This window comes from Danio rerio, chromosome 20 (assembly GCF_052040795.2).
Source record: "Danio rerio strain M-AB ecotype USA chromosome 20, GRCz13ab, whole genome shotgun sequence".
NCBI lineage: Eukaryota > Metazoa > Chordata > Actinopteri > Cypriniformes > Danionidae > Danio > Danio rerio.
In genome coordinates, this window is record NC_141040.1 from 55,445,001 (window position 1) to 55,457,500 (window position 12,500).

Below are 12,500 nucleotides of genomic sequence, written 5' to 3' on the forward strand. Positions count from 1 at the left end.
AGGACGGTGTCATGGTGAAAAAAGTGATGTCACCGGTGTTGCGTCTTAAAACTGGTCACAACGTCAACATCCTCTATCATGGCAAGCCTAATTGGCTCTTGTACTAGTAGGCAGGGCTTCATTCACCATATTGACCATTACACTTTTCCCCATTTAAAACAATACAAGAGACACTTCTTGTGCATTTCTATAATCTTCGTTTGACTTAAAAGTGACTGTGAGCTCACAAAGGTCAATGTTAAAACCGTCAGCATCATATTAAAGTACTTCCATGGAAAGACAGCCAGAAAAAGAGACTAAATATTGATGCTGTTCACGGTGAACACATGAAGATTGTGTTGTGTTAATGTATTGTTTGTGTGAGTGTCTTATACCTGGAGTCCAGCGGCACAGAAGATCAGTTTAAAGGCCTGTCGAGCCGATGAACTGGACTCAGACTCATTTCTGCCCGCTGGTGAAGCGTCATCCAGCAGTCCAGTCTTAGACTCGTTCCCAAACACACACGTCTTTATGAGAGGGAAACAAAGCCCACGACCTGCACAAACATCAGCAGCGTGTTCAAAAGCAGGTTTGTCAAGTGCCTACTGTAAACACTGCATTTTTCAACACGGATGTGGTTGCGACAGTAATTACTATGTCAAATACGGTGTAGGAAACTCAGAAGCTCAGATTGCAAATGTACTGCTGGATAGAACAATGGGCAAGAAAATGCGAAATACTGATGGCTTCGATGAAAGAAACATAAGAAAAAGGATTGGGAAATGAACATATTACGTTTAATATAAAGACAAAATGTATACATAGAATTAAAAATAAAAAATAATTAGAAAAAAAACTAAAGGAAATTAAGTTGAATATAATTTATTTTAAAATATAAAATTTTATTGATCCATCTATATGTATTTACAAATCTATAGATATGTATGTATGTATATAGATAGATAGATAGATAGATAGATAGATAGATAGATAGATAGATAGATAGATAGATAGATAGATAGATAGATAGATAGATAGATAGATAGATAGATAGATAGATAGATAGATAGATAGATAGATAGATAGATAGATAGATAGATAGATAGATAGATAGACATAAATACACAATTGTAATACACAAACTCACTGGCCACTTTATTAGGTACACCTGTCCAACTGCTCGTTAACGCAAATTTCTAATCAGCCAATCACATGGCAGCAACACATTTAGGCATATAGACATGGTCAAGACGATCTGCCGCAGTTCAAACTGAGCATCAGAATGAGGAAGAAAAGTGACTTAAGTGTCTTTAAAAGTGGCCATGGTTGTTGGTTCCAGAGTATTTCAGAAACTGCTGATCTACTGGGATTTTCAAGCACAACCATCTCTAGGTTTTACAGGGAATGGTCTGAAAAGAGGAAATATCCAGTGAGCGGCAGTTCTGTGGGCACAAATGCATTGTTGATCCCAGAGGACAGAGGAGAATGGCCAGACTGGTTCCAGCTGATAGAAAAACAACAGCAACTCGAATAAGCACTCGCTACAACCGAGGTCTGCAGAAGAGCATCTCTGAACACACAACACGTCCAACCTTGAGGCGGATGAGCTACAGCAGCAGAAGACCACACCGGGTGCCGCTCCTGTCAGCTAAGAACAGGAAACTGAGGCTACAATTCACTCAGACTCACAAAAACTGGACAATAGAAGATTGGAGAAACGTTGCCTGCTCTGATGAGTCTCCATTTCTGCTGACACATTCGGATGGTCGGGTCAGAATTTACCATCAACAACATTAAAGCATGGATCCATCCTGCCTTGTTTCAATGGTTCAGGCTGGTGGTGGTGGTGTAATGGTGTGGGGGAGATTTTCTTGGCACACTTAAGGGTCCATTAGCACCAATTGAGCATGGTGTCGACACCACAGCCTACCTGAGTATTGTTGCTGACCATGTCCATCCCTTTATGAGCACAGTGTACTCATCTTCTGATGGGTACTTCCAGCAGGAAAACGCGCCATGTCATACAGCATGAACCATCTCATACTGGTTTCTTGAACATGACAACGAGTTCACTGTACTCAAATGGCCACTACAGTCATCAGATCCTAATTCAATAAAGCACTTTTGGGATGTGGTGGAACAGGAGACTCGCATCATGGATGTGCAGCCGACATATCTGCAGCAACTGCGTGATGCTATCATGTCAATATGGAGCAAACGCACTGAGGAATATTTCAAGCACCTTGTTGAATTTATGCCACGAAGGATTAAGGCAGTTCTAAAGGCAAACAGGTACTACTGCAGTAAGGTGTACCTAATAAAGTGGCCTGTGAGAGTATGTAAAGTATACATGGGTAACAACTGGGGAAAATAATTATTATAGTGAACATAAGTAGAAAACAAATTATTGTACAAATAAATATGAAAAAAATAGGTGTTTAAATACATTACATTAAATAAATACAATACATTCATTACAGTATTTATTCATCTTTGTTAACATTAATGGAAAGAAGGTCGTTCTTTTTTACTTAATGTTAACTCACGGTGCATTAACTAATGTTAACATGCATGAATTTGGATTTTAATAATGCATTGCAGGGCTCGAAATTGCGACCATTTTGGTCGCATATGTGCCCGAAAATTAATCTATGCGACCGCATAATATATTTGGGCGCATTAGTGCGACTGCAGATACTAGTTGTAGTGCGACCTGTTTTGATTTTTTGTAAAAACGTGCTGAATCGCTCTTCCCTGCCGCTATATTGGTTCATATTAGCTGTCATTCACTCAAGGTATTCCGCTGTCAGATGACAGGGAAGGAGCTTTTATGACACGGGAAATGCAAACGGCTGAAGAGTAAAAACTTAAAGCACACAGGTTTGCAAACCCCACCTAAAGTTGAGGCGCAGATGAGAGCGATCATGACACGTCACGTGGTGAATAATGATCCACCAGCTGAGATCAATCGAGTACGCGCTTCTTGGAGAAGGCGCCCGAATCTCCATGCGTTGCATTCACTGCGTGTTCAACGCAAATGTCCGCTAAAAGTCAAATCTAATACTGTACATATCATCGCCAAAGAAGCTCGCCTTTACTAAGTTTACACTGAAACTGCGGCTCATAACAAAGACCGGTATTGCGCCGATGGTTAGCGCAAGAATCCTGCTCTGCCTGCTCATAAATTGGGTCGGCTGACTCGCCAGCTTTTCTACTAACACAGAAAAATGAAGATCAGCTCAGACTGAACCTTTAAATTGACAAACTGAAACCAAAACTTTTAAAGAGTGATAGAAGTGAGACTTTTCTTTCTTTCGTCTGATCTTTTTTGAGGTGTATATTATTTTTTTATTTTTTTACTGATGACTTTGCAGCTTTCATCATTGAATTGAATGATTTAATATAAACTTTTGTTTGTTTTGTAGCAGAAATATTATTTATTAAATTGACATGCATATAAAAACAGCAGTACAAAATAAATATTTCTTACTGCAATGCTTTATTTTACAAGGCAGTATCATAATGAGAAATGGAATTCATTGTTACTATTATTGTCATTTTTTATCATCATTAAGATTCTATGGCCTAATTATTAGACATTCATTTTGGAATTATTGCACACAAATATCAATGTCTTCGCAGCATTAGTTAGAAAGTTGTTTCTAGTTTTTGTTAGTCCTATTGATGTTGGTTTAAAATACAATAAATCCCTTAAAAAACAATTTGCAGCGGTGCTCATTCATTTTTGGTGGGTGCTCCTAAATTTTTTCTGGTGCTCCTAAAAATTTTTTGGTGCTCCTAAATATTTGAAGTTGGGAGCACCGGTGCTACCAAGTAAAAAAGTTAATTTCGAGCCCTGCATTGATAAATATTGTGACCAAAATACTATTGTAAACATAAATAGGGGGAAAAAGTGTTTACAAATGTTACAATACATAAGTGGAAATGAAAAGAAATGAAAGAATATAACAAGGAATAAAGAATATAGCATGGACAAGCATGCAGTCAGTGACTAAAAATGTGCATACAGAAAGAGTGTGAGTTTCTCTGTTGGTTGAACTTGAACAAACCTGTTTCTAGATAGTTGACGCGTTTGAAGTAGCTGATGAGAAAGTATCCGGGGATGATGATGGTGGCGTAGCCCAAAACATTGAGGAACAAGCGGAAGAGCCAGACGTCCTGCCAGCCGCCCAGCAGAGAAGCGTCTACAGCGTCTGCATTCACCGCCGGCAGAAAACACAGCGCCGCACACACACAAACGCTGAAAAGGAGACACACAACAGCATTAATAACACTGCCTTACAGGACACACAAACCTCTGGTCTACAGAACAAACCACTGTTATACAATGACGTGCCTAATTACCCTAACTTTACCCTAATTAACCTAGTTAAATATATACACTATGAACAGCAGCTACACTAATTACTTTCTTTATTCTCTATTTCCACCTGGGGGTACTCATCCCGAGGCCCTCAGACTACACAGCGCCAATGATTCCATCCAAGACCAGCGACGAGATGATCCCAAGGTTCGATAATCTTGGACCAGGCCGTATCCTGAGCAGCTGCTGTGGTGGTCATGGAGGAGTGGAGAGCATGTGACTGATTCCTGTGACGCTCCAGTGAGAGACGAGTCTTCGCTGAGGTCCAGCATTCTCCGTTGCCTTGAATGCAGCTCTGCACAAGACGTTTGGCCAGAGGAGAAATGGTCGTGCCCAACTGAGCCTGGTTTCTCTTGAGGTTTTGCAATTCTTCACTTTCGCCAATTGGTGAAGTTTTTTCCTTGCCGCTGTCGCCACTGGCTTGCATGGTTCGGAATCTGTAGAGCTGCGCATCGATGGATTTGCTCTTCAGTGTTTGGACTCTCAGTTGTGATTATTAACCACACTGAACTGAGCTAAACTGAACTGAACTTAAACACTTAAAAGGGTCACGAAACACCAAAACACATGTTTTGAGCTGTTGACAGTGGTATATGTGTCCCACACTGCTAAAAACACTATTAGGACACCTATATTTCACTAAAAAGTGTAAAATGGTTGTTTTTGCGATATTTCAAGCAAATTCGTACTTCCTGTTTAAAACGAATATTTGAAGCTGCGTCACGGTCATGACATAATAGCCTGTATTCCAGCGTGCAGACTGGACGTCTGTGCCAGAGTGAGTCTTATTACGTACAGTCTTATTAATGCATGAGTAAGGCTTGGTTCAAACCAATCAGCGCGCTCTATTGTGCAACTTCATTAATATTCATTAGTGTCACCGCGATTCGCTTGTAACGTTAGTCTTCTCTTCATAAAGACGCGGCTGTAGTTGCTGGTGATTGTCCTGTCTCTACAGATTTGGTAAGTGAGCGACCAGTGCTCTTTGTTTATTCAGTTTGTTCGTATCGAATTAAGTTAACTATTGCACTGAGTGCAAACATAGCACCGCATTTTGTGACCGGAATAACACACTTTCTGATGCTACCTGCCGTGTGCATCTAAGTTTCCAGGAAATGCGGAGGTTTTTTTCTCTTATTCGACATGCGGTATCAAACATTGCATGAAAAATAGACGCTTAGAGCAGATCCTCGAATCAAATATCGCGTTTGTCGCGAGGGGCATGAATGAATTCCCTGAATGAAAGAGCCAAATTGCAGTTAAAGTCCAACATTTAATAATTTGGCAAATAATTCGACTACAGATGTCCATGTAGGTTAAACACCATCACTTTCTCATGTGTGTGTATTTTGACTCTGAAGCTCGCGCGTGCCCAAATAGACACTCCCACACCCTCCCACTTTAGTTCCTCCGACACTCCCCCCTAAACAGAGCTGGACACGCCCACTTTTCTGACTTTTTCCAAAGTAGAGGTGTGAAAACACCCTGCTGAAACGAGGGGGGTTCATGGCCCTTTAAAACTGAACTACACTGTTTCAATTTACTATGATCTTATATGTCTCGCTACAATCCAGCTCGCTCTTTAAGATCTTAAAACTCAGGGCTTCTGGTAGTACCTAGAATAGCAATGTCGAGTAAAGGAGGTCGAGCCTTCTCCTTTGTGGCTCCTAAACTCTGGAATAGCCTTCCTGATAATGTCCGAGGCTCAGACACACTCTGGCAGTTCAACACTAGATTAAAGACCTATCTGTTTAGTAAAGCATACACTCAATGCATCACTTAACGGGTTTCCACACAAGTTTCTACATCTTGTTTATATACACTATGAACAGCAGCTACGCTAATTATTCTCTTTATTCTCTATTTCCACCAGGGGATACTCCTCCTTAGGTCCTCAGATTATGCGGAGTCACTGATTGGATCCAAGACCAGTGACGAGATGATCCCAAGGTGTCCATATCCAGGACCAGGCCGTATCCTGAGCTGCTGCTGCACTGTTGGTCATGGGGGAGTGGAGAGTATGAGCCTGATTCCAGTGATGCTCCAGGGACAGACGAGTCTTCGCTGAGGCCAGCTTCCAGCCTCCGCCGCTGAGACTGCAGCTCTGCACAAGACTTTTGGCCAGCGGAGAAATTAAAATGGTCGTGTCGAACTGAGTCTGTTTCTCTCAAGGTTTTTTTTCTTCACTCTCCTATCGGTGAAGTTTTTTTTCCCCTCTCCGCTGTCGCCTCTGGCTTGCATGGTTCAGGATCTGAAAAGCTACTCATCGATGAATTTGCTCTTCAGTGTTTGAACTTTCAATAATGACTTCAAACCACACTGAACTGAGCTAAACTGAACTGAACTTAAACACTAAAAACTGAACTACCCTGATCCAGTTACTTTGACCATTTATTTGAAGCTGCTTTGACACAATCTACATTGTAAAAGCGCTATACAAATAAAGCTGAATTGAATTGAATTAAATATGTGAAACTGCTTTGACACAATCTACATTGAAAAAGCGCTATACAAATAAAGCTGAACTGAATTAAACTTTTAATTGTCACTTTAAATTGAATACTAGTGTCTTAAAGAATATCTGGTCAAATATTATGTGCTGTGATCATGGCAAAAATGAAATAAATCAGTCATTAGAAATGAGTTATTCAAACTAATATTATTAGAAATGTGTTAAAAAAAAACTCTGTTAAACAGAAAATGGGAACAAAAACATTCAGGGGTGCTAAGGAAACATAAGGAAAAGGCAGTAGTGAAAAGAGTACTGAAAAATCATATCCAAGTGAAAGTACCATTACTTGCCTAAAAATGTATTGCAAGTAGACCTTTCAAAAGTACTCGAGAGTAGTGAGTATTACGCTGTGAAAAGGTCATGCATTTACATCTCATTTGTGCATGTGTGTGTAAACGTAACATTCTGTAGTGCATCTAGTTATTGTCCAGCAGGCACACAGTGCCAGGCCATCCTACAGGCAGCATAGGCGATCGCCTAGGGCCCCGCGGGTGCTCCTCTTCTGCCACACTACTGAGAGTGTCTAGTGTGCCGTGTCGCGGCTTCGAGCGGAGCATCCGGTGCCTCAGTCAAAGTTAATTCAGTGTGCGTGGTTATTAGTCTCGGTGAACAAGCTCGGCACTTGAAACTAGCACACAGTCAGCTGTAAAACTATACAGCGACACAAATGATTTTGTACTCTGTGCTTGGTCTGTGTCCGAGTCGTACATGTACGGCTGAATGCTGATCCTCACATGTAGCTTAGCTTCTCTCTGTCTGCCTGTCTGTTGTAAACACAGAGCGTGGGAGCTCTTGGCTCCGCCCCCCTTGTTACGTTGGGCGGGAAGCCGAAACTAATTTCAATGTGAAGCAACACACCCCTAAAACAGCGAGCTGTGTACACGCCCACAACATGACACTTTTTAACACATTACAATAAAAACATCTGAACTGTGTGTTGAACTGAACCTAAACTGGCACACTCAGAACAACCATAATATTAATATTAAATCATAAAAAGGGGTAAATTATGTGCCCTTTAAATAAGTGCTTTAAATGAGTGTTTTCTGGCTTGCAAACTTATTTGTTTAAATCTGAGTAAATATTTTTAAATATGTATTATAGGTTTAATATAAAATAAATCTTTACACTTAAATATTAAATTTACAATATTAAATATGTAATAACAATAATAATGCAATAAATCTTAAAACTTATATATTAATAGGGATGTAAGAATATTGTAAATACCGTCATACCCCAATAGTAAATTTTTTCAATATTACCGTAGTCGCATGACTCAATAAAACTATATTTCTGAGAAAAGTTTGCTCAGGCGAATTAAACGAACGGGAGGTAGCGGGAACTACAATTCCCATCAGCCCAGGCGTGGCCATCATCCTTTGCGGTCTGTTGTCACTACAGATCCAGTAATGTGGAAATGGAGTGTGCTGCTAGTAGCGGGGAAGAAAAAGAGCTGGAAATGATCGAACCTAAAGCGTGTTTCAAATCGGATGTGTGGAAGTATTTCGGTTTCTCTCTAAAAAGATACGAGAAAGGAGAAAAGGTGACAGACAAAGAATAAAACGGTATGCAGGCACTGCCAGACTGTGGTAAAATATAAGTCGGGGAATACGACTAAAACAGTCATGGGGACTGCAGAACACAGCACACTTGTTAGATTGATGCAGACATTGGCTTGTACTGCAAAGAGACCTCTATCTCACTCATGACTTGTCCTCTCAAGGGGTGGAAAGACGATGCACAACGTTACCCACTGCTGTCAACCTTGGCTAAATCATATCTCTCTGTCCCAGAAACCTCAGTCCCAAATGAGAGGGGTTTTTCTGTTGCAGGGGACATTGTTAATACCCAGAGATCCCAGCTTTTAGCAGATTATAGTTATATGATAATTTTCCTTAAAACCCATCTCTATCTAAGTGAGTGAGTGATTAAATGTTGAATGTGAGGAGTTTTCAACAATACTAAATTGAACCTTTATTTTTTTACATGGTTTATAAGTTTTTTGTTATTAAAATTGAAAAATTGAAGTTCCTCTTTCAAAGCTTACAGATAGATGGCTAATTTGTACGTCATTGATATGTTCAGTGCTAAGGTAAATAAACACGTTTGGCACTTTTTTCGAGTCTTTTCATAAGTTTTGTTTTTCCTGTAAATTATTCAATAAAAACCGTACCGTGCCATTCATACCGAGGTATTACCGTACCGTGAAATTCTGATTACTGGTTAAATTCTGGTTACATCCCTATATATTAATATGAAATAAATATAAAAATGTCATTTTTTGTGCTTTCTTCTCACTGTTCTTACACAAGTGGGCCCAATTCTTTTTTATCTTGCCTAGGGCTCCTCAACCCTACAGGCACACAATGTCATAAGGTGTTAATGATTAGGTTGTGACCTCAGGTGACTAAAATTCAACGTCTAGCCAGCGTCTAAGCACGTTATTTTGATGTCCAATAATGACGGTAAATGATGTTGATATTTGGTCGATTTTAGGTTGGATTTTAGAAAGTGACCAAAATCCAACGTCGAGCCAACATCTTAAACCAACATCATATTGACGTCAAATACTGACATTTATTCATCAGTTATGGCAACCAAAATCCAACATCTGATAGACGTCATAGTGGTAACGTCCACACAACGTCAAGCTGTAACATCATTAGACGTATTTGGTTGGTTTTAAGTTGGACATTGATGTTGGCCTGACGTTGAGTTCTGAGGTCAACCTGTTTTCATTTCCAAACAAAATGCTACGTCCCCATGAGGTTAGCGTGCAAACATAAACCTGACGCATGTTGAAATCTTGTGCCTGCTGGGTGCCATTTCAGTCATCAAACAGTAAACATCCGTCATCTTCTCATCAGTGACATGCATCAAAACAGACTCAGAGTCAATGCATGTACAGATTTTGGACATCTTCTTGAACACTCATAAATACCGTCATACCGCAATATTAATTTTTTTCGATATTACCGTAGTCGCATGACTCTGTAAAACTATAGGTCTTCTGAGAAAATTTGCTCAGGCGAATGAAGCGAACGGGAGGTACCGGAAACTACAATTCCCATCAGCCCATGCTTGGCCATCATCCCTTGCGGTCTGTTGTCACTACAGATCCAGTAATGCGGAAATGGAGTGTGCTGCTAGAAGCGGGGATGAAAAAGAGCTGGGTGTTGTTGCCGCGCGCATACTGAATAGTGGTGTTGTCGCGCGAGTTCTTATCAGCTGTGTTGTCGCGCGCGTACTGAATAGCGGTGTTGTCGCGCGCATACTGTAAAGCGGGGACGGAGGGTATGTCGCGTCGCGGGGGCACTTTTGATCATTTTGGAAGGGCACTTTCTATCCAAGACTAAAAAGGGCATGTGCACTGCACAGGTTGAGCCCTGTGTGTGCACGTGCCTGCAAGTTGGGGAATACCACTAATAATCAGTCATGGGGACTGCAGAAACACAGCACACTGTTCAGATTGATGCAGACATGAGATCTCTATCTCACTCATGGTTTGTCCTCTCAAGTGGTGGAAAGACGATGCACAACGTTACCCACTGCTGCCAACCTGGGCCAAGTCATATCTCTCTTGTCCCAGAAACCTCAGTCCCAAATGAGAGGGTTTTTTCTGTTGCAGGGGACATTGTAAATACCCAGAGATACCAGCTTTTACCAGATTATAGTTATATGATAATTTTCCTTTAAACCCATCTCTATCTGAGTGAGTGAGTGATTAAATGTTGAATGTGATGAGTTTTCAACAATACTAAATTGAAACTTAATTTGTTTACATGGTTTAATAGTTTTTTGTTATTAAAATTGAAGTTCCTGTTTCAAAGCTTACAGATAGATGGCTAATTTGTATGTCATTGACACTTTTGGCACTTTTTTGGAGTATTTTCATAAGTTTTGTTTTTTCCTGTAAATGATTCAATAAATACCGTACCGTGACATTCATACCGAGATATTACCGTACCGTGAAATTCTGATACCGTTGCATCCCTACTCATAATGCTTCCAAACAGTTTGCTGCAATTATAAAGCGCTCATGTCTTGAGGTAGTTCATTATGATGTGATTTACCTTATGTGTGATTTGATTGGACGGGAATTACAGGACTGATTTTTCTAATCCCCATAGACAAGAGAAAATAAAGTCGTGACTGCAGGTTGAAGGACAGTAGTGGAGTAAAAGTGCCGATACTGCACTAGAAATGAACTCAAGGCAAAGTAAAAGCATACATTTATAAAACTACTCAGTAAATTACAACTCCTGAGAAAAACAACTCAATTACAGTAGTTAGAGTATTTGTAATCAGCTACTTTCCACCATTGGGAAAGGGGAGTGCTTTCTTATAGAGAAACTCGCTGATGGTTTGCTTCTTTTTCCTCACTTGAAAGTTGCTTAAAATAATGTCTGCTAGATGTAAATGCATTAATATTCTGCGTTCGTGTCACAAAATGGAGTGTGTGTGTGCTGTAAGTTCTCCAGGAATCCAGCAGGTCTCGTCCCGGGAGTCTGATCACATCCAACAGATGCTCTCTGTGCTCAGAGCTATACGACACACACACACACACACACACACCTACCTCTATTCCAGGCCAATTCCCCACTGCGCTATACCTGACACACCACCAATCATTCATTCAGTCTCCTTCGGCCAAGTCTCTTATTTATCAGGGGTCGCCACAGAGGAATGAACCACCAACTATTCCAGCAGGTTTTACACAGAGGATGTCCTTCCAGCTGCAATCCAGTAGCGGGAAACACCCATACACTCACATTCAAACACACACTCATACACTACAGCCAATTTAGTTCATCAATTCCCCTATAGCGCATGTGTATGGACTTGTGGGGGAAACCGGGGCGACAAGAAACCCATGCCAACACAGGGAGAACATGCAAACTCCACACAGAAATGCCAACTGGCCAAGACGGGACTCAAACAAGCGATCTTCTATCTGTGAGGCGACAGTGCTAACCACTAAGCCACCGCCACACCACCAATCCATCCACTAGTGTCTAACCATCAACTAGTCGAATGCTTTACTACAGAAGGAGGACTATAAACCATAAAAACATAGAGGTTTGTAATTAACTGACTTCTTAAAGGTGTTTGCCAAGCATCTCTGTAAAAGTGTGCAGAGTCAACAAACAGCCTCCGCACCTTCTGACCAGTGAATTTCCATGACCTTCACAGCCATTCATGGGTGGTGGATATAGAGGATTTCTCTATTTACAGTTTCTCTGCAGACCACCGGTCAGACGTTTTAAAAGAGTACGACCATTAATGTTTTTAAAGATCACCAAGCCTGCATTTATTTGCATTCATTAAACTGTAAAATTGCTAAATGTTTTTACTGTTAAAAATTATTTTCTTTTTGAATATACACTCACCGGCCACTTTATTAGGTACTACTGTCCACCTGCTTGTTAAGCCAAATTTCTAATCAACCAATCACATGGCAGCAACTCAATGCATTTAGGCATGTAAACATGGTCAAGATGATCTGCTGCAGCTACAACCGAACATCAGAATGAGAGAAAAAAGGGATTTAAGTGACTTTTGAATGGTTGTTGTTGCCAGACGGGCTGGTCTGAGTATTTCAGAAACTGCTGATCTACTGGG

General features: G+C 40.6%; 1 protein-coding gene across 1 annotated transcript in view; it reads right to left on the minus strand.

Moving 5' to 3' along the window:
- Positions 1-12,500, minus strand: part of slc35b2 (solute carrier family 35 member B2) — a 30,148-nt gene that overhangs the window by 13,386 nt on the left and 4,262 nt on the right. The window contains exons 2-3 of the mRNA NM_205635.2: positions 4,050-4,240; positions 375-535 (exon numbers count right to left, since the gene is read on the minus strand). Coding sequence (NP_991198.1) covers positions 375-535; positions 4,050-4,240 — 352 coding nt within the window. The remainder of the gene's footprint in view (positions 1-374; positions 536-4,049; positions 4,241-12,500) is intronic.